Source organism: Labeo rohita, chromosome 10 (genome assembly GCF_022985175.1).
Source record: "Labeo rohita strain BAU-BD-2019 chromosome 10, IGBB_LRoh.1.0, whole genome shotgun sequence".
Classification (NCBI taxonomy): Eukaryota; Metazoa; Chordata; class Actinopteri; order Cypriniformes; family Cyprinidae; genus Labeo; species Labeo rohita.
The window spans coordinates 9,411,569-9,434,639 of NC_066878.1; the positions used below are offsets into that span (position 1 = coordinate 9,411,569).

At 35.8% G+C, this 23,071-nt stretch overlaps 1 protein-coding gene across 11 annotated transcripts in view; it reads right to left on the reverse strand.

Annotated features, from left to right (window-relative positions):
• Window positions 1–19,558, reverse strand: part of ehbp1l1b (EH domain binding protein 1-like 1b) — a 31,383-nt gene extending 11,825 nt beyond the window's left edge. For 4 of the 11 annotated variants that reach the window (XM_051120704.1, XM_051120699.1, XM_051120695.1 and 1 more), the window contains exons 1-16: window positions 19,204–19,558; window positions 12,471–12,528; window positions 12,012–12,107; window positions 11,797–11,850; window positions 10,901–11,082; window positions 10,206–10,345; window positions 9,731–9,805; window positions 7,730–7,981; window positions 6,303–6,464; window positions 5,920–6,075; window positions 4,599–4,919; window positions 3,716–3,775; window positions 3,429–3,600; window positions 2,232–2,930; window positions 1,467–1,871; window positions 763–1,188 (exon numbers count right to left, since the gene is read on the reverse strand). In XM_051120704.1, coding sequence (XP_050976661.1) covers window positions 763–1,188; window positions 1,467–1,871; window positions 2,232–2,930; window positions 3,429–3,600; window positions 3,716–3,775; window positions 4,599–4,919; window positions 5,920–6,075; window positions 6,303–6,464; window positions 7,730–7,981; window positions 9,731–9,805; window positions 10,206–10,345; window positions 10,901–11,082; window positions 11,797–11,850; window positions 12,012–12,107; window positions 12,471–12,528; window positions 19,204–19,307 — 3,362 coding nt within the window. In that variant the 5' untranslated portion in view covers window positions 19,308–19,558. The remainder of the gene's footprint in view (window positions 1–762; window positions 1,189–1,466; window positions 1,872–2,231; window positions 2,931–3,428; window positions 3,601–3,715; window positions 3,776–4,598; window positions 4,920–5,919; window positions 6,076–6,302; window positions 6,465–7,729; window positions 7,982–9,730; window positions 9,806–10,205; window positions 10,346–10,900; window positions 11,083–11,796; window positions 11,851–12,011; window positions 12,108–12,470; window positions 12,529–19,203) is intronic. The other 7 variants (XM_051120705.1, XM_051120700.1, XM_051120698.1 and 4 more) reach the window with 6 other exon arrangements.
• Between the last annotated feature and the right edge of the window lie 3,513 nt (window positions 19,559–23,071).

Below are 23,071 nucleotides of genomic sequence, written 5' to 3' on the forward strand. Positions count from 1 at the left end.
ACTTTAACTGTCAATGTTGGAATGGTAAAGTATTAAAAATATCAGTACACACAATCAATCAAAAGTCTGGGGTTGGTAAGATTTTTTAATGTTTTGGAAAAAGTCTTTTATGCTCAACATCATAAATGTTTTTACTGTCGCTTTTGATCAATTTAATGCATGTTTTCTGAATTAAAGTATTTATTTCTTTCAAAACAAAAAAACAAAAAATTATACCGACCCCAAAGTTTTGGACAAAACCAAGCAAGCCCTGATACAGTGCCTTGCAAAAATATTCACACCCCTTCATTTTTTATCACATTTTGTTATGTTGCAGCCTTACGTTAAACTGCTTTAAATGACTTTTTTTTCCACATCAATCTATTCTCCATACACCGTAATGACAAAGCACAAAACAGGTTTGTAACAACTTTGAAAATTTATTAGAAATAAAAAACTAAAATGATCCTACTCCATAAGTATTCATTTCTGGACACGTGAAATTTAGCTCAGGAGCATTCATATCGCTTGCAGATCGCTTCAACTATGCACTGAGTTAAGGGTGTGAATACTTATGCAATGCAGTGTTTTATTTTTAATACATTTGCAAAGTTGTCACAAATCTGTTTCGTACTTCGTCATGGTGAATGGAGTGTAAACTGATGTGTGAAAAATGTAATTTAAAGCAGTTTAAGAAGGGGTGTGAATACTTTCGCAAGGCACTGTAGTCTAAAGTCCACACAAAACTCCATGCAGTGAGGTTGACAAACCTCACGCACTTACCCCCTATCCAGAACCTCTTTTTCTGGTATCAACTTGGCCGTGCTAACACCTTCATCAGTTTTTTCTTTTGATTTCTCCTCTACCGCAGCCCATAACACACTCTCTTCCTCAAATGTGACCTTTTTATTTAAACCATTTTCATCTGACTTTGTATCCAGAGACAGGTTGGGGGTCAGAGTGCAAATTTCCTCCAGATGCGGTGAAGTTCTGTTGTCCTTTTCCGTTACAGCAACAGCAGGGGAGATTACAGGAAGTGAAGGCTTCATACGGACCGGTTTACTGACTTTAACAGCTTCTTTTTTCTTTTCCTTAATAGGCTCAGCGGGTTGTAGTTTAAGGACAATGGAGGGTATCGGCTCTTGGGAATCTGGTTTATTTAAACTGAGATTCTCAGCATCCTCAACTTGGATGACAGCTTTTTCTTTGCTGTGAGGTAAGGAATATGGTTTGTCACATTTTACTCACCTTGTTTTGATCAAACATGCATTAATGAACCTTTATCCTCACATATTTGCCTGCTATAACACTGGCATGAATATGAAGCCAGTGTTAGCACAAGTTTATATTCAAATCATCAAAGTATGATATGTTGAAACTCACTGTCTTATTGACACATGAGAGTGTACAAAACCCCCAAAAGACTCACAACTCATGCATGTAAGTACTTGGCCATGGTTGAAGATTTGAGACCAACTAGACCTTACCCTGCTTCTAAAGATTTTTTTGTAGACATTTCTTCTTTATTGTCGTCTTTTGGCATCTTCTCAGGCGTTTTGTGCTTATTTATTTCCTCATCTCTTGCTTCATCCCCCTGATCTTTTGTTTTCTCTTCCAGAGAACTCCAGATTGGCACTTCTGCTTGAGCAAGCGAATGGACCTCCACGCTCTTCTGCGTTAACACTGTGTTGTCCGACTCCTTCACAATCAGCTCTGGTTTTGCTGGTTGACTGACTGCTGGAGTTTGTTCTGAGATGCATTTAAGGACTTTGGGCTCCAGGGATTGGGGATGAATGGGAGGAAACTCTTTGGGCAGATCTGATATTTGAGGAGCAGCCGCTTTGAGGCTAACGCTAGGCCTTTTAGGTGGAGTGAAGGCCATTTCAATTGGACTGAGAGAATGATAGGGAAGACAAGAATGAGACAGGAAGAAAACTGTTACAGATAGAGAAATGTAGGTAAATTAGTATTTAGTAAAAACTTTTTTTGATGTCGATGACGTAATTCTACATAAGTGTCATTTTGCGGTTGGGGAAGAAGATATAATCTATCTATTCACACTGAGCTCAGTTACTATATTTAAAATGTGTTATCTAGAACTGTTAATGGCGCCAGAGTGTTTTATGTATTCAAATGAACACCATTAGAAGACAGATATGGGTTTATTAAAACAGGAAGTGACCCAAGAGGAAAGTTCAAGTTTGCCACAGGTTGGGATTGTAATCGTACCATGCATGCCCATGCACACTCACCTTTCCTCAATAGTTAAACTCTTGTCCAGATGATCCTTACAGGACTGTTTCTCTCTCAAACTGCTGTTGGACTTAGATGCAACGGCGTCTTCCACCCACACTTGGCTTTTATTGTTGGGAACATTTGTAGGTTCCTGTTTCAGAGGTGATGAGCTGGATAAAATGTTGGGGATGTTGTGTTCTGTAGGGGTAACCACAGTTGAGGCAAATTTCTTGATGATCTTGTCCTCGTCTGACTTGTTGAGCTCGGCACAAAGCAGAGCACCCTTCGTGTCTTGCATGTTCGGTTCCTCTTTTATGGAAACTTCCCCTGCTGATTCAATTTTGGTGTTTTTTGGTTGTTGTAGTAAGTCATCATCGGTTACTGAAACAGCTTGAACCAGACTAGCCTGTGTTGGCTGTTCAGTGTCAATTATGAGTGGTTCTTTCTCAAGGCGTTTGCTAACACTAACATCTTTAATGGGCTGAGAGGTTATGATTATTTTATCAAAATCTGCCACTTTAAAATCCGGTTCCTCCTCAGCTAATGGAGGTTTCTCTGCTATAAAAACTTGATTTTTCTCCATATGGGTGGAAACCACTGGAGCTGAGAATGGGTGTGGAGGAGGGACAGTCCCAATGTCCAGGTCAACAGATCTGGAAGCTTCCACAAGCTGTACTCCAGATGTGTCCATTGATGACTTGCCAACAGGCCCAAGACTGGGGGACAAACATACTTGGTGTCAAAGGTGGCACAAAATGGGGTGAGAGGCCAAAGCATGGCGGTATTTGGTAAGATTAGATGCAGCTTTTCCTTAGAGAAAGCACTTGGTTTGTGTCACAGCGATGTTAGTGTCGAGAAAACAGGACAAACGAGATAGACGCAGGATTGGTGAGGAAAAGCAATGGAGAGTTTAAACATTTGCACAGTGCAAACTGACTGCTGTAGGCAAATATCATGGTCTGTTTAAAATAGGCAGGTCATGCATTTTCCTGTTGTTATTATGGAACTGTTTTTCTCATTAAAAAGGTTATATTTGGATTTGTGTCCATATGAAGGCCAAAACACATTCATATAAAAACACAATGCTGAAAATCTGCAAAGCAGACTGTTTCTGCAAAGGTGATATTAGATTTTTTTATTTAATTGTATGGTTAAGATTAATGTTAGTGAATTATACTTGATGCCAGAACAAAAATGAATGTTTAAGTGCTCACCTTTTTACACCTGTGGCAGGTTTGAGCTCTTTTCTTTCAGTGCTGATGGTTTCAGGTTGACGAAGGGTGGCAGGAGATTGTTGATTAGCAATGCTAATGCTGCAGACAGTCCGAGAGGGGCGATGCTGCTCTGTTTTGGGCTCTGAATCCTTCAGTTCTTCAGCAAGTATATCTGTTAAAAATAATAGCAAACTGAGTTAAAATGAGTAAAAGCTAATCAGTTTTATTTTCAATCATTTTCAGATCATTTCCATCATTAATGACACAAGTGCAGAATACTTATTCACCTTGTAGAAATGGGTTTGTTTGATCCTCCTCTGTAAGTGTGTTGAGCTCCCTGGGTATCTCTGGAAAAGAGTTGACATACAATAAAGCATGATTTTTAATAATTTTATTAATATACACTACCAGTCAAAAGTTTTGGAACAGTAAGATTTTGTAATGTTTTTTACAGTTTCTTCTGCTCACCAAGCCCGCATTTATTTGATCCAAAGTACTGCAAAAACAGTAACATTATGAAATATTTTTACTATTTAAAAAATATTTTTACAATATAAAATAGCTGAAAAATTCAAAGCTGAACTTTTAGAATCATTACACTAGTTACATGATCCTTCAGAAATCATTCTAATACTCAGATTTTCTGTTCAAAAAAATTATTATGTTAAAAAAACAGCAGTAACATACTGACTCCAAGCTCCATTTACTGTTTTTTCTGTACTTCGGATCAAATAAATGCAGGCGTGGTGAGCAAAAAAAACGTTAAAAAACATTACAACTTTTGACTGGTAGTGTATAATGAGTTATATTTGGGTTGATTATTAAATTTATTTTCTAAGACAACTGTTGATTTGAAATGTCATGTGTGGCCAAGGTCGTCATAGAGTTTTACACAAATAAGCAGGTACAGGATTGAGATTTTGGACCAATGAGAGTTCCCTGTGGGTGGGACTATCCAGACCAACATAAATTAAAGCATACAACAAAATATATTTAGTTGCTTGTGGTGGTCGCAACTAGTCGCAACTTAATAGGAAAGAACCTATTAATCACAGATGTGATTTAATGGCAAAATAAGTCTTCCAGTACAATGTAACTGTTAGACTTACAACCAATCATGCTAGTTCTAATTACCGTGTCTTTTAATGCAAGCAATAGGCAGTTTACTACCTGAGCAAGTAGAAGAAGATTGAGATGAGCAGCAGGGGGCAGTTGTGCGGGCATCAGTGGTTGACAGTGCAAGAGCAGGGGTAAAGGAAGAGACAGCTGCTGGGGTAAAAGAGGTAGGTAGGGGTTTGCTAATGGGGTGAGAGATGGGGACAGAAGGAGGTAGAGGTGGTTTGGGGAGTTGACTAGAAGTGCAAGATGTTTCGCACAGAGCTTCAAGATCTGGTTTGCTCAGCAAAGGAACAGGGGTGACAGATTCATTTAGAGGGACACTGAAGAAGGGAGATGAAGAAACCTCAGTCTGCTCATTTAGCTGTGTGGATACTGTGAGGAAAAGATGGAAAAATATATATTCATACAAAAGAAGAAAAACAGGAAAAGGAAGTTTCAGAATTTGAGATAAAGTTACAAGCATTACTTGATCAAGTGTTAGAGGTTATATAACAATGGTTTTAACATTTGAAGCAAATACTGATCTAAATGTCAGAGCAGGGGCTTTCCAACATTTTCAAAGAAACCAAATATAATGATCCCCTAGCCAGAGATCCTTCCTAACACATGAAGGCGGCTGTATTTCTGATATTTGAGAAAAATATTAATATATGATATTACATAATATTAACCAGACAAAATTAAACGATTTTCAAAAAAAAAAAAAAAAAAAAAAAATTAAATGATTTTTTTTAAATTAAATAATCAGCTTTTATATTGTTATTGCACTAAAACTAAATGTTTAAACATTATTTAGTTTCCTTTTTTTTTAACAAAAACAGAGTTTTTTGTACAGATGCAGATGTTTTTTGGTAACACTTTACAATAAGGTTCATTAGTTAACATTAGTTAACTATATGAGTTAACATGAACCAAGAATGAACAATACTTCTACAGCATTTATTAATCTTAGTCAATGTTAATTTCAACATTTACTAATGCATTATTAAACTCACAAGTTGTGTTTGTTAACATTAGTTAATGCACTGTGAACTAACATGAACAAACAATGAACAACTGTATTTTTATTAACTAACATTAACATTACCATTAATAAATAATGTAATAAATGTATTGTTCATTGTCTGTTCATTTTAGTTAATACATTAACTAATGTTAACAAATGACACATTATTATAAACGAATTAGAATTTTTATGATTTCTGACCAGTCTTTAGAAAGCGGGATTAAATATATTAAATTTATTTTAGTAATATTACATTTAAAATGTAATTTAAATTTGAACAAATAATGTTTTTGAGTGCATTTGTTAACTCTGCTTTAGTATTGCTGCTTCTACTGTTTACGTGCAGTCTGGAGGATTTCTCAATACCTGGCAGAGTGCCAGCAGATGGACGCTTAAGCGTGTCAGAGAGAGAGAGGGAAGAAGTTTTGGGCTCGAGGAGGGGGACAGGAGTGGGGGATAAAGGACGAGCACCGGGGACAATCTTGGGCTTAAAAACATTGGTGCGAGGTGCTCCGAATGAATCTGAGACAGAAGTGCAATGACACAAAAAGGACGCAGACCACGTGAAAGAAGAAGATTAGTCACAGATACGGGAAAAGTGAGAACAAGAGAGACAGTGGTTAAGAGGAAATGAATCTGACTTATCTAAAAGCAATCTTAAAGAGTCAAATCAGGCTTACCCATACTGTTCCTATACAGTAAACATGACTTGCATGTAATATCTAAATATTTATGAATCATGAGTCTACCTTTCAGGAGCACAGTGGGAGGAGAGGAGGAGTGAGAGAGGAAGGGGTCAGAAGGAGAAGACGGAGAAGCACGAGGGAGTTTGAGCAAAGGATAGTCAGGGGTCACGGGACCCTCCAGAGGGGCCTCGGAGCCTGACAGTCTTCTTTGAAAGGACACAGGAGCTGGACACAAACACAGAGGGAAAAACAGACAGAAAAAAAAAAACAAGAAGTCCAGAGTTTGTTAAGAAATACACAGATGCATAAGTACTTTTCAAATGGTAATTGTTTTCCTGGGTGATGTTTGTAAAATAATATTTGCATGGGCCTTCTGTGATAAAACTCATCCATGTCGCTCTTCTTTGGTCTTCTTAAATGCGGTTGTCGCCCTTAAAACTTTGCAATGTGTTTGTGGCCAAAGTGATTTTCAGTTCTCAGTTTTTTAAAACTATTTCCTTTGTGCCACATACTCGAATAGCAGCCCTACAGCACTTCATGTGATCAAAGAGAATTTCAAAACAGCATTTTGGCCAATTCCTCCATGTAAACACAGAGATAATGACTCAGACAGGAATGAAAATAAACCACATGATCCTGGTGTTTGTTAAAAGACAGTAGGTCATTTAGTCAGAAATTTGCTAATGGGTGGCAAGAGAAAAATACAGGTAAAATCACAGATAAGCACCGGTAAATGCTGAAATTACATCACTTCTGTCAAGTGACATCACTTTTCAAGTGAAACAATTACCATTTGGGTAGGGCTTTGAAGAAAAGTAAGACTAACAACATGCTAAGGTCAATAAAAATACACTACCTTTCAAAAGTTTTGGGGTCAATAATAATTTTTTAACGTATCTGAAAGTGACCTCAGGTCTATATTTACTTATCTATTTGATCAAAATACAGTAAAATCATTAATTTAATTTAAAATAACTGTTTTGTACTTGCATATTTTGAATAAAATTTAATTTATTATCGTGATGGCAAAGCATTTGAATATGCTGATTTCATGCTCAAGACATATTTCTTATCAATCTTTAAAATATGTGCTTCTTAAAATTTCTGAACAAGCTGTAATACAGAATTCTTTGATGAATAGAAAATAAAAAATAGCATTTATTTGAAATAATAAATGTTCTAAATATTCTAAATGTCTTTACTATAACTTTTGATCAATTGATTCACTGTTTGTTCGTGTTAGTTAATACAATAACTAATGTTAACAAATGGCACCTTACTGTAAAATATTATCAAACATTTTAATGGCCGTGTAGCTGAGATCATAATTTTTATTAGAAAAGAGGAACTTAAACCTCTATTTGAAGACTGTAAATACTGTTACCATAGAAGCAGTATAACTGTTCATAAACATAACTGTGGTCAAGTAGGAATTGCCAACTAGCTACCAATGGTACAGCAACTTGCTGACTTCCAGCTATCTGTGGTACCTGAGCCAGGGGACGGCTGGAAGATTTTGGGCAATGCTGGAGGGAGTGAACCAGCAGCATTTTGCTCTGTGTGGGAGTCAGGTGGGGTCTGTGGCTGGGCAATGGGTGGTGGACGTGGCGGTCTGGAGCGGGCGGGTGAGGGCATGGTGGGTGGGGTGGGTAAAGGTGGACGTGATGCCAGGTCAGGTTTATGAACAGTGCTAGACACTGGGCGTGAGAGGACACCACCAGCAGGCCTGTCCTTACCACTGACTGAGGTTAAGATGAAAAATGGAGGAAGAACAACAGCAAAAGAAAGAAAGAGCAGAGGGAAAGGGATGAAGCAAAAGAGAAAGGTCAGGTATGTCATGAAGGATGATGACGCAACCTGATAAATGACATTTAAAGGGTTATTTCACCCAGAAAAAGTCCTTATTTCACCCTTGTGTTATTTCAAACTTGTATGCTATTATTTTTAATATTGTGCATTTAATATTTTTGTGGAATCTGTGATACATTTTTTTTTTCAAGATTAATTAAGGAATAAAACTGAAAGCATCTTTCCTTAATAAAATTGTTAATTTCTTTCAAAAGAAAAAAGATCTACCCAATAGTGTACATTCATTTCTTATCCAAACTTTATTTTTGAGAATGTTAATGTGGGAGATATGACCAAAATCTGATATGATAATTAAATAACATAATAATTTTATTTCACATTCATGATATATCACAATATAATTACTTTTGCTTTAAATAAGGCCTTTAAGATTTTTGATACCATAGAATTTTCATAATTCTTGTCACCAGTGTTATATCACAAACAACTAATACTAGCCTAAATTTCAAAAATAAATAAATAGTAAGAGTAAGAAACTTACTACAAGCAACAGGACAAAAAACTACAGTAGAACAAATAAATAAGAAATGCTACATACATTGTATAAAGTAATCAAATGTATAAAAACACTGCATATTCTTCAGTGTGTAAATTAAATATATATTTCTTCTTATTAAAGTTACAAAGGTGATGTAGTCAGAGATTTTCTCTCTTTTGTTGTTTGATTAACATGAATGACAGCGAGCAGGAATATTAGACTGCTGTCACTTTAAGAGCTGTCTGAATCTAATTTACTGTTACACATGTTTTTTTTCTCAGCTGTTTGATTTCACTTAAGACCTAAATTACTGTTTACGAGGATACTTGTAAAGACAGGGATTTCTACACATACAAGTGTGGTAATTAAACGTTAACAAAAACCAAATAACTCAGTTCTACAGAGCTCTTTGTCACTGCTGATTGCGTTTCAACGGCTTAAAATCACTTGTTTTTAAATCACAATGCATGTAAATTCTAGGTTTTTGTGACCACGTAGCATGGCTGACAGATTTCTACCAGCTAATCGTGTCTAGAGGTATATCGCCCACCCCTAGCCTGAAGTATTTTTTTGGTCAGTATTCAAGTAATGCAAATGATCTTTCCAGTTACATGTAATTTTGAAAAATAACCTAATTACATTGAATCAAAACCCAATTTCTGTTTTCACATTGCATCTCAATAATGAATTTTAGTCTGAATCGTAACTGAATTGTTGCAAGAACTGAACTGTTTCCACCCCTAGTGGCCATTATGATGTTTTATTAAGAAAAGTTACATGAAAACGTTAAAAAATTTCTTTTGTGTTCCAGGACAAAAGACAAGTAGGTTGTGACAATAACACATGGGTGAGAAATAATTTTTGGAGGGGTGAGCTACTCCCTTTAAATTCTAATTAAATAGTTTAATAAAATTCATGACGAAATGCAAGTCAAAGCAATGCAGGACGAAGAATGAATGTGATTATCATATGCAACAAAACCACATCAGTGAAAATATATATTCCTGAAACATTTCATTTAATGTACATAATTACTTGGATGTGGTTTCATGAGAGCAAAAGATATGAAAATGATCAGTGACGTGATAAATGATAGACTGTTAAGAAGGAATATGCAAAGAACACATGTGAAGGTTGCTGTTACCTATTGCTGTAGAGCTCTTTAGAGATGCAGGTCTCTTTTCTTGGGAGTGTATTGGTCGAAGAGGAAGGTGGGGTGCTGACAGTGAGATAAAGAGAGAAGGAGAAGTTCTAGTATGTGAGGAAGTAAGGGTTACTATAGTAAGAGAAAATAAACATGCATCATTAGTGATTCATGCAAGTCCTGTGTAAGTGGACAGATCAATAGGATGTAAGATAAGAATACAGGAAAGTCTTTTATCTATACAATGCCTCATAAAGCCTGGGACCATTAGTAAAAATGCACTTACAGTATTTAGCGTCTGTATAAATATTAATTACAAATGATCATCACGACAATAGTGCAGAATCTAAAAGATTTCTCCTTCATTTTACATCATGTTTTGGATTTTTCCGATTTTTTTAGAATGTTTATTTCCAAGTATAAATTAGATGTTAAATCCTAGATTTAACATGTGTTAATTGTTTTTTTCTAATACCTGGAGCTGCAGTACTGATATTAACACCAGTACTAGATCTTTTATCCTCTTCTTCATCACTTTCATTAAAGTCATCTAGGTTCCCAATGTCTGTTGGCTTGACACTCATCAAACTGGCGAGACTTTGCATGTCCTCGTCCCTACAGAAGAAAAGAATTTATCAAGAACGTACAGGACTTCACTGAAAAAGTTAAGTACCATATGTGTCAGACTGTGATATGCTTCCATTTTTATATGTATTATATCAACCATTATAGGCTGTTTGTTTTAATAAAATCAACACATGTATAGTTTTAGAGGCTCATGAACAGGTTTTTGATAGAATTTTGTGGAAATTAGACCACAATCCAGCATCTCTATAATTATGCTCAAATGGCGTTACTTTAGATGCTCAGTCTGTGTTTTGAAAGTCCGCTGTATTGTTTTGGAAAATTCTGCTCTGCTTCTTGACCTGCAAATGTCAGGGAAGAAACCCTCCCTAGTTTTGAACATCAACCCCCCTGACCGGGCAGGCAGCCACTTCTCTTTTTAGATTCAAAATGCACTCCAAATATTTGTAACTGAAATCAAGTTTTGGTGCAGTCACAAAATGTGACTTGCTGTTGATTAAATTTAGATAATTTAACACCACATAAAACTGTTATAACTTCCTTATCAAGAACTCCATGTGGATGAGATCAACAGAGAGAACTCACGTAGCTTTCCCCTCCTTGAGGAACACACAAGATAAGGAGAGCTTCAGCGTGGCCTCCACCACCTTAACCGAAAGTGGTTTCATTTTGAGCATCAGGTCTGTTTGTGAGTGTGTGGCGCTAGCAAACTTCTTCACGTTCAAGTCCACAGACGCCAGAACTTTCCGACTGCCCTTCGCCGTCTCCTGTAGAACATTAGATAAGGTTAATACAGTTTAATTGAACTTAAACTAACTTTATTCTTTTATTTTAACACATTGTTTTTTGTTTAATTTTTAGTTCCTAAGTATATATTCATAAGCGGCGTTGCCTTCGAGGAAGCAAGGGAGGCAGTGTCTCCTTAAAAAACTATAATTGGATATGATTGGTTATGTTCAGCTGTGATTGGTTCATGCAATAAATCATGGCTCTTGTGCATTTGTGAATCAGTCTGAATGTACAATATAATGGCTGCGTAATAATCTGTGAGTAATCAGCTTATTGAAATTTGAAGTAAATTTCTCTGTCTGTGACCAATATTTAACGAGCTTTGATGACTGATGATCTGAAAAATTAAAAGTTAAAGTTAAGTTAAAAGTTAACTATTAAAAATGATAGCTTAACATAAGTTTACAAATAAAATGTATTGTTTAATTTTTTACTGCCTTGAGTTATTATTTTGGAATACATGTGTAAGGCTTTAATAAATAAAATACTGATTATATTGTTAATTTAAAAATATATAATATAACTGTTTTTTTTTCTTTTTCTGATAGTATAAGTGACTGGGACATGAATTTACATTTGATTGAAAAAAATAAACTTTGAAAACTCCTCAATTCACTGACATGCACATATATATTATAACATAAATTTAATAAACCTTCAAAGAAAGTTCACCTTGATTTAAATAAACTCACATTCTCAATGAAGAATGTCCACTCTTTGTCTTCAAACTCATCCGCATGCGGGTCCTGTCAAACAAAACCATATTTAAAAAGTTTAACATATTTACTGACTCAAATTATAGTTCAGCACTTATCTATCAGTATATTTTACAAGCTGGGTATTGCATGAGTTAATGCAATATTAAATATATTATATAACTAATAATAAGCTGTGATAGGTGTTTTACCCTGTAGAGTGTGACGGTAATGTCCACATTCTCAGGTACGGGCCACACCACCATTCCCCTGTAGGGGTTTTTGATGCCTGGCTGCCATGAATGAAGCTGATGAAAAATAAAAGATAATGTCATTCATAATAATCCACATTGTACAGGAGTTACTTGTAAATCACTGTAAATAACACATTGTAATACATGATGAATTAAAATGTAAGTAGTACACTGTTTTGACTAAAAACTTTTGGATTACTGGACACAGGCACAAACTAAATTACTCTTGCTTTCTCTGAACGCAGATGTACAGTCCAAATTTTTTAACAACATTTTTTAAATAATGTTATTATAAAATGATCAAATTATTATTATAAAATTATTAAATATCTTAATCAATTAAAACATTTATTAATACAAAATAATATTTGTTAAAACATTTTATTTATATATTTATTGACAATTAAAGCTCTGTACCTTTGAGCAAATGCGTCTGTTCCTCCGTGTCCACACCACTCTCAGTTTGTCTGGTTGCCTATAAAATAATTAAAAAAGAGAGCTGAGTGGGAGCTTACAAGCTCAATAATAGGTTTGGTCCGTTAATTACTATTGATGAAGACCTGTACAATAACACACACACTTTCCGTGTGCGTTTAAAGTATCTGGATATAAATATAAAGCTTATACAAAATGATCTTGAGAACACCACTGTGGCATTTCTGGTGTGTGTGCGTGTCTTCAAAAAGCTACAGGCAGTGTAACAGATCTTGTGATCTTGTCTCCCAGTGTTACCCCAAAGCAGAAAGGAATCAATAAATGCTGCCAACTGTTTCAAACCCCACACAAAAACAAGAGCATATGATGCAAGGCCTTGCATACAAGATAAATTCAAACTAGAGAAAATTTTTGTTCACAAACAAGCACACAAGAACAAATAATCAACTTTTTGTCTTGTCAAATAACCAAGGTGTCTGTTGGAACATGTGGATTCTATTACTTTTACTGCCCTGCATTGCTACCTATGCTACCACATGAAAATGTAAAAATGGTAAAGAAACAAAGCTTTTAAAGAGTTCCTGATATGTCTAAAGGGGTCATCCGATGCAAACTTCACTTTTACATGTTGTTTGAACATTAATGTGTGCTTGCAGAGTAGGTACAAATCTACCCTATAATGATAAAAATATATGCAGTGTTTTTTTAATTAATCTGTAAAAATAATATCACCTTTTTCAAATCGAGCCATTCTCAGATGACTGTGACATCACACTGACAGGGGCCACTCCCACTATAGTTGACTGACATGAGCATCTTACCTCAGACCTGTCAGCTGTAACAGTCCGACCTCCATTGTTTCGATGGCGGAGCAGGGATGTAAGTTAGACAAGAATATCTTCGATTGAGCGATTGAGGTGTTGTGTTGCTGGATGTAATAATGAACATAGTGGTCGTCATTTACTCCTGAGTCGCTGAAGATGCAGTGGATTGTTTGTGAAGGGAATGTGCCTCGCGGTCTACATAAATGCGTCTATGTTTGCGCAAATCATTCGTGATCCAGCTTCACCTACAGCAGAAGTGAGAGTAAGGTTTTTTTTTTTATGAATCTCTGCAATCACCTTTCCTAATAACTTGCTAGTTAGCAGGTTTCTAAAGTAAACAATCTCTCAGAGCAGCAGAGAGAATAGAGGGGGGGCCCGAGCAGAGCTCATTTGCATTTAAAGGAACAATCCCTCAGAATGGTTTGATATTTGCAGAGCTCATTTTGGCAAGGTAAAAAGGGTGTTGTTTTACACTACCATCGAGAATTTTTAACCAAAGTATATTATAGACTTTTCATTAAGACCCTAAAGAATCATATCAACTTGTGGAAAATGGGCATCCAATGATCCCTTTAAGTCTGTTTATTGAGGGCACAGCATCATGTACACCTAGATAAGCCTGACATATCTGACATATCCAGAACATTATGATGATATACAGTATTGCCAGCAAAAATGCAAATCAATGTGCAGCTTTAAAACAAATTAATGGAAATCACCTTTTCCAGGTTTGCACTTGTACATGCATGCTTTTGTTTTCTGAATAAACTTGCCCCTTGATAGGGAATTGTTCAGAAGTGAGCCCATTGTACAGCCCTGAGCTGTTCAGTCAGTGTCATGCTTGCTGCATTAAGAATTGGAGGAAACTCAGCAGGGTCACATGACCAATCTGAGTTTGGCTCACAGCGAGGGGTGTTGGCCTCCGATCTCCAAACTACCAAGTCTCACTGTTTACAAACAGACGTTCACATTTAATAATGGTGGCTTATATTTTGTGATATAACAGCTATTATTATGCATACAAAAACACTGAAGGGAAACAAATTTTGCCATTATATATACCGTTCACAAGTTTGGGGTTGCTTAGAATTTAGACTTGGTAAGTATTAAGACTTGGTAAGGATTTTGACAGTCTCATAGTCTCACCAAAGCTGCATTTGATCAAAATACTGTAAAAACAGTAATATTGCAAAATTCAAAATGAATGTTTTCTACTTTAATATATTTTTTTAAAGGATTTTTTTCAGCAGACATTTCTTCAGTATCAAATAATATCCTACAGAAATCATTCTAATACGCTGATGATACTCAAGAAACATTTCTTATATTCTCAGTTAAAAACTACTTCATATTGTTGTGGAACCTCTTATAATTATTTTAGGAGTTCAAAAGTACAGCATTTATTTGTAATAAAAATATTTAAAATATAAACATCTGTAGTGTCACTTTTGAGCAACTGAATGTAATAAATAAATAATCATACTGGCTTTTAAAGGGGTCATCAGATGCCCATTTTCTACAAGTTGATATGATTCTTTAGGGTCTTAATGAAAAGTTTATAATATACTTTGGTTAAAAATTCTCAATTGTAGTGTAAAACAACACCCTTTTTACCTTGTCAAAATGAGCTCTGCAAAAATCAACTTATTCTGATGGATTGTTCCTTTAAATGCAAATGAACTCTGCTCGCCCCGCCCCTCTCTTCTCTCTGTGGAGTGACAAGCTCATCTGTGCTCTGAGAGATTGTTTACTTTAGCCACATTTAGCGTGTTTAGCCGCGAAACTTGCTAACAAGCAAGTTATTAGGAAAGGTGATTGCAGAGATTCATTAAAAAACCTTATACTCACTTCTGCTGTAGGTGAAGCTGGATCACGAATGATTTACGCAAATATATGACACATTTATGTAGATCGGGAGGCGCATTGCCTTTACAAACAAATGTAATCCACTTCAGCGGGTCAGATGTCGGGAGTAAATGACGACCACTACGTTCATTATTACATCCAGCAACACAACACCTCAATCGCTCAATCGGAGATATTCTTGTCTAACTTACATCCCTGCTCCGCCATCGAAACAATGGAGGTCGGACTGTTACAGCTGATTTAGGGTGGGTCTGAGGTAAGATGCTCATGTCAATCAACTATCATGGGAGCAGCCTCTGTCGCATCTGAGAACGGCTCGATTTGAAAAAGGGAATATTATTTTTACAGATTAATTAAAAACCACTGAATGGATTTTTATAATTATAAAGTAGATGTGTACATACACTGCCAACACACATTAATGTTCAAACAACATGTAAAAGTGAACTTTGTATTCGATGACCCCTTTAAACAGTGTTTTTATTGTCATGATGAACCAAACCTGTATGACTTTCTACATGTAACACAAAACTGTTTCACTCTGTTCATCACACAAGCAACAAACACATAGCTTCAGAATACAGCACACACTACCAGTCAAAAGTTTTTGAACACTAAGATTTGTAATGTTTTTTAAGGAAGTCTCTTCTGCCCACGAAGCCTGCATTTATTTGATCCAAATTACAAAAAAAAAAACATTAAAATGTTGAAATATTTTTACATTTTAAAAAAGCTGTTTTCTGTTCGGATATATTCTAAAACGTAATTTATTACTGTGATCAATTAATACTGTGATCAAAAGGTCAATTTAAAGCACCTTTGCTAAATAAAAGTATTAATTTCTATAATTATAGAATTATAAAAATTACTACTTTTATATACTATTTTATATACTATTCTATATGTATATATATATATATATATGTATACATGTATATATTGACTCTACGCTTCTGAATGGAATATGTGACACTTAAGCCAGGAGTAATGATGCTGAAAATTCAGCTTTGATCAAAGGAATAAATTACATTTTAAAACATATTCAAATAGAAAGCAGTTATTTTAAATAGTACAAATATTTCAGAATATTACTGCTTTTGCTGTATTTTGGATCAAATAAATGCAGGCTTGGTAAGCAGAAAATAATTATTTACATAAAAAATCTTACTGATAAAAAACTTTTGACTGGTAGTGTATGTTTTACCCAGTTCTTCACACAAAGCTACTGAATAGCTTCAGGCCATTTGGAATATAGCATATGAGTCACACAAACCACTTTTATGATACTGTTATGATGCTTTTGCTTCCTTTTTGAAGTCCCTGTTTGTTCTAATTGCATGGAAACACATGGCCAGTATATGAAAAACTAAATAAATAAATAGTAAATAGTATCCTTTTAACGCACCAAAATGATTCTGAATGTACATAACCCACATGTAAATGTCAGTCCACCAGTGATGTTCACACTGATGTTTGCAAAGGTAAACTTAATATGTGTGTCAGTAGCAGCATGGACCGTTACACAAAGAGAAGACCCAGCTCTTACTCAGGTTACAGCTACTAATAGCAACAGGGCACAACGGTCTAAAAGGATAAATTAGGAGGAGAAGAGAGGGCCGGGGTAGAGCGCTTATGGACGTAAAAATAGACCGCCAGCCTGGTTGGAAAAATTTGTCTTTTTCTTTCCTTATTTCATGTCACTTTGACATGTGAAGTAAATGTGACAGATAAACACACACATGCTCACTCACACGCACATGCAGTTCAAGTTATATTACACTATCAGAAGCACAACCGCTGCGTCATCTTTCAGCTGTCTAATATCTCCAGCTCACACCCTTCTCAGCTATGGTGTAACATCAACAGACTTTGACCCACTGGCAGTATATGAAAATCAAAGCTATACTGTAAATCATCTCCTGAACTGCACAAGATCAGACGTGTTTACAGAAATGTACATTCTTGTTTTCCTTCTTCTTTAGAACTGCTGTATTGGTTTAAAAAAAAAGTCATACTAAAATAAAGTTTAGGTCAGCAAAAAAACCCATAAAGCTGTGGATACAGGATGTTCTTTCTTCAGAGTGTTGCAAGAGAATCTAGGACTTTCCACTGAAAGCTCATTAGTTGATAACAACAATTACGACTGCTCAGGTTTACTATTAACCCAACTTTGCTTTTCAATAACAGTGTTGAAAAGTTAAATATGTATTAGAATTAAATAACAAAGAATACTAATATACAAAATTTAGACATCAGACTATCTGTGATGGAGATAAATCTCAGATAGTCCTTAATGCTATAATAGGCAGATATTACAATGAGTGTTTCAGTTTCTCCTAGAGGCAGATGACAAGCCATTGCATAACAGAGGGTTGCTTCATTTGCCAGGTCATGACTTGTTCAGAGACTATTGCCAATAGTCAATATCGTCAAAATGATTAAAACACAAAACCTCCGATTTAACGGTATTCTTAAGTATTCTTGTGTACTGTGAAATATGCATATTGTTTATCGCATTGTATACTGTGTGTAGTAGGATTTTGTATCTTGTATATTGTCTTGTACTGTCTGTCTCTACATAACTGCAATGTTGGTAGACGATGCACCGAAGATTTCCACTCACTGTTTCACTTGTGTATATGGTTTAGTAATGATAACGTGAATTAATTTGATTGACCTGATTTAAAGGGATAGTTCACCCAAAAATAAAAACTACCCCACGATTTACTTACCCTCAAGCCATCCTGGGTGTATATGCCTTTTTCTTTCAGACGAATACAATCAGAGTTATATTAAAAAATGTCCTGGCTCTTCCAAGCTTAACAATGGCAGTGAATGGGTGTTGATATTCAATAGTCCAATAGAAGCTCCACACAGCTCCAGGGAGGTAATAAAAGCCTCCTGAAGTGAATCGATGCGTGTTTGTAATATAAAATATCCAGAGCTCATACGACAGAGATTACAGTTTTAAATACGGATATTTTTATTACAAAAACACTTTACTTCAGGAGCGATTATTAACCCCCCTGAGCTGTGTGGAGTACTTTTTATGATGGATGGATGCACTTCATTGGACTTCAAAATTTCAACACCTATTCACTGCCATGATAAAGCTTGGAAAAGCCAGGACATTTTTAAATATAACTCTGATTGTATTCATCTAAAAGACGAAGCCATAACCTAGGATGGCTTGAGGGTGAGCAAATCATGTGGTAATTTTCATTTTTGGGTGAACTATACCTTTAAAGACACCTTTAACAACTCTTTCTCAAACCCAGTCAGGCTGAATTCCTTCTGATCATGCTGTCTCTGATCATATCATTTTGATAAGGACAGATATAAGACACGTGTCGCTGATGAATGTGAGGACAGAAATACTCCCTGTCTGTGTAAACAGCTGTCTCTTAATCAAGACAGGGGACCGGGAGAGCAGAAATAAATCAATTATTGCGTTCTCTCACCTCAACATTGGATTTTTCACATTGTTTTAAAAAACAGCAATGAAGTATTTTATGGAGTACTTTAGGTTCCTGCCTATATAAGGGTGAAGCCAAAAGCAATGCTCTCATAATATAATAACGTTACAAAAACAAAACATAACCGAACAATGACAACACCTCAAAAGAAAAGGAAAAGCAACACCACTCAGTTTAAAACACTGAAACTATACACACATGCTGGCAACACAATAAACAGTTTATAGGAGTTCGCTAAATAAAACTCAAAATCAGCACTTTATGTGAGCATGATGGACGTTCATAATATCTTCAGCGTTGACAGCACGAGTGATAGAGGCGGAAGTGGGGGTGTGTGACTGTCAGCGTTCACCAATACATGTCAAATACATTCCGAATACCGACTGCTGTGTTAAATGTTCTATTCACAATCATTTACAAAAGCAGCGCTTAAACAAAATAAGATACAATGTGTGCGCATGGTGCTGTTCCAGTCAGAAGAACCGCCCTTCAGCACTGCGTATTTAGGAAGCACACAGGCGCTATAACGGAAAAGAAATTATAACTTACCATTTCTTTGTACATTCCAGAACAAGTTCTTGATACGACGCCACGAACTGAAATTTGGTGGCCTTTTTGCCAACTCTCTGTAATCTTTTCCACACTGAAGTCATTCTTCTGTAGAAAATGCAGTATCCGCGAATGAAGTCAGGCGCATGGAAATGATATTTTCACCGTCCCGCCACTGAACAAAAAGTAAAAACTACTCAAATAGATGGCTGTCAAGTGGCTCGTGAAGTGAAATGTTCCTCCAGAGGGGCACAAGCTGCACCTCATGCGGCTCAGTACCACCGAACTGTCGCCATCGAGTAAAGACCATTTACGGAAACTACTGCATCACGTTACACACACCAGAGCGAGAGAATCACTGAAATTAGAGCCTTGGTGAGAATCTCTTTGTGTAAAGAATCTGAAATTAGTTTTATGCCTTGGTGCAAAAATGCAACATTTGACAGTGAACGTAAAGAATCTAGAGGGACTTCATCGCTTTTATGTCATTGAGCTTCACGCCACTCAAAATGCTTCTTATTACCAGCTGTCTGACAGTGAACTGATGAAAGTGGATGGGTTACATCCAGTCAGAAGAGGATGCACTGTGTAAATATCTGTCAATTATATTATATTTCAGTTACAAAATGACAGTCTTAAAACTGACTTAAAACTAGCTGAATTATTGAGGAATTACTTACAATAGTTACTTTAATAACTTTTGACCAAAAGGTGGCGCCACAAAATGAACGTTGTTTGTTGGGTTTGCAAAAGTACGTTTTTAAAGCGGTCATGAGATGGATTTTTTTTATTATCATTATTTTAATATGTTTCTTGAGGTTTACTTATTCATCTTCTTCTTTAATGTGGAAATAAGCTTATGGGTGAGACTTCCGGTTCACTATAGAGAAATAATGAGAAGAATAACATTGTGCAGTAAATGGTAAAACTGTTTGCACTACAAAGCAGTGTGTTCATAATTAAGATAATACATTAAAATAACATGATAAGACACACCAATTTGCAATATCAAGCAGCAAAACAAGCTGTTTTGTACAGCTAAAAATAGCTGGACTCGAATGAGATGGAAAGCCAGAATCATAAAATTTACAAATGGCTAAGCTCATTTTTACAGGAAAAAAAAAAAAAGGTGGATAACGTTAATAAATTTTTTTTTTTTTTTAATGTGGAAAAATGATTGTTTTCAACCCTCATTTCATTCCTCAGACACGATCTGAGATTAAAAATAAACTGTCCACTTGTTCCTTACATTGGGACCCTTTTGATATCTGTTCCAAAATGCGAACAAATTGTTTAAACCGAATGTGTCAAAGTGAATGTTCTTTTACTCTATTTGTCCGATTTAAGCATGTGGACTGTTTCAGAAAGCAAATGCGCATCTGTATACTGTATCCAGTGTAGACAAGATAGTGGCAGTGATTGTAATTTGCTTTTGTTGGTGTCGATAGCCTAGTGGGCAAGTGGTACAAATACCTCTTATATGTGAAAAGATCAAGACAAATTTGATTTCTCATGTCATGGCCCCTTTAACATATGGACTACCATAGATTTTCATGCAATAGGAAAACATCATGCACCTTCAGTGCTTGGGCCCTGTGTTCGGTGCATTTATCAACATAATGATCTGGAGCAGCTATGTGGGGTCGTCTAGTCCTTGATCACAGTGGGTATTTTTAGTGGACATTGGCAAGGGGATTTTTCAAGTCACACAGGATCTATTTTAGATGGCTGGGAGCGGAAAATGGACAGAAGCAGCTGGAGAGATGGACGGAGTGGTGCCGCTTGTGTGGGTTATGGGGGGAGTACAAACGTTTGGCTCAGCTGATGACCTAGAATCCAAATCGGTGACCCCCTTAGTCATATTCCTGTGTGACACTAACCTCTTCCTGTCTGGTGTTGCCACTCACTGCTAACCCCATTATAATGATGTATTTATAAAAACACTATATAATTCAAATATACTGAAATAAAATCAAATGACATTTTTAGAAATACGAAACCCCTTTAATGTTACATATTGTACCTTATAAGGCATTTCAGAAACACTTCTTAACATTAACATGATCAGCACAAGCGTCTGCTGACATGTTGAACTAAGTACCAGTGTTTTGTTAAATTAAATTTGTAGTCTAATTTCAGGTGTGCAAATAACACTTAGCTCCTGTAGAACTTGCAAACACACTGAACTCAGCTGGGAAACAGTGCTTTGTGGTCATGACTGTGAGTTTCCAAATTGGGCCACTCCCTTCACTGGACATCACAGGCTGAGTTTGTATCCGGGTAAGACATGAGCTCACTTGTAATACATGCTTACTCACTAGGTGGATCAAGAAATGCATCATCCTTATAAGATGTGCCACACCACTTAAGGGTACAAGGCATAAAAAAACAAGAGACTCATTTATTACTGAAAACATGATGATGAAATACTGTTTAACTACAACCACATACACTAGGCCTGTTGTTCATACTTTTGGAATTTGAAAGAAATTTATCATTTTATTTAGCAAGGACAAATGGATAAAAATTAAAGTAAATACATTTATAAAGATACTGAACTTTCTGTTCATCAAAATATATCACAATTTCTACAAAAAATATTAGCAAATCAGCATATTAGAATGATTTCTAAAGGATCATGTGAAACTGAAGACTGGAGTAATAATGCTAAAAAAATGTTTTACATAACAGGAAAAAAATGTTTTTAAATATAACAAATCATTTCAAATTATAATAATATTTTACAATATTACTGTTTATACTATATTTTTGATCATATAAATGGAAACTCCATAAATCCACTAAATGTCTTCTAAACCCTAATAAGTCAACTTTAGAAAGGTGGGAATGGCTTTTAAAAATGTTTAGTTAAAAAAACAGAAGAAGAGGTATAATTTTGCCATATTTATGATTTATAGAAGGGCGGAAAGTGTTTTTCTGTTACTTATATGTGATTGAAAAGATACATGACCTTTAGTTTGAGTTTACTTTTAATAGACATACCGCGTATCCAACAATATCTTGTACATCTGTGTTTTATTTATAGAGGCATGGGAGAGCTTTCTAGAGGAATGCCACATCCTTCACCACTTAATCACTTCGTCATACCAAATTTGTGCAGTTTATCACACCATTAGAAAGACAGCCCCTCTGAAGAAACGATATGCTATGTGGAAAGTACAGTGGGAGGCTTTTAGTAAATTGAGAGCAAGGTTTTGACACATGAGTGGGGCTTGTGCCATAATGACAAATGCTCAGCGCTGAACAACTGCCCAGAGCTTTGTTTCCTGTGTCTACCTGCAAAGACTCAAACAGAAGACTCAAAGCACTTAGTTGAGAGCACCAGACGGAAACATTTAATAACGGTTTGCTTTTCTGTGGAGGACACACTCTGACAGCAGCTGCACTGAGCATGGAGATCCTGACCTCACCGAATGGCAAAGTTTAGACATTGTGGTTTATCCACCTTCTCAACATCAACCAAAATAAATGTCAGAGTTTCAACCAAGGTTATAGATCGCATTGAGTTAAACATTTATTAATATAGTTTATTTATTAATATATTTATCTAACTATATAGCATAATATATATATATATATATATATATATAATGCTAGAGACCTACATAGACTTGATAAAACCTAAAGCGCAGTGTAATGACAGGACATGCAGTCAGTGTTACTGTAATTATAGTAGTGATGGGAAGAGTTTTTAGTAATGCCTGGCCTGTGCCTGAGCTTGTTCCACCCCCTTCTCCCTAGTGCAACAGAAGCTAGCAGTATTACCTAATAAGCACAAGAATAGCAAGAACCATTTGTTTATACTTGCGGAGTAAAGAGAGTGGTTCAGAAAGATCTGAACGAGCCC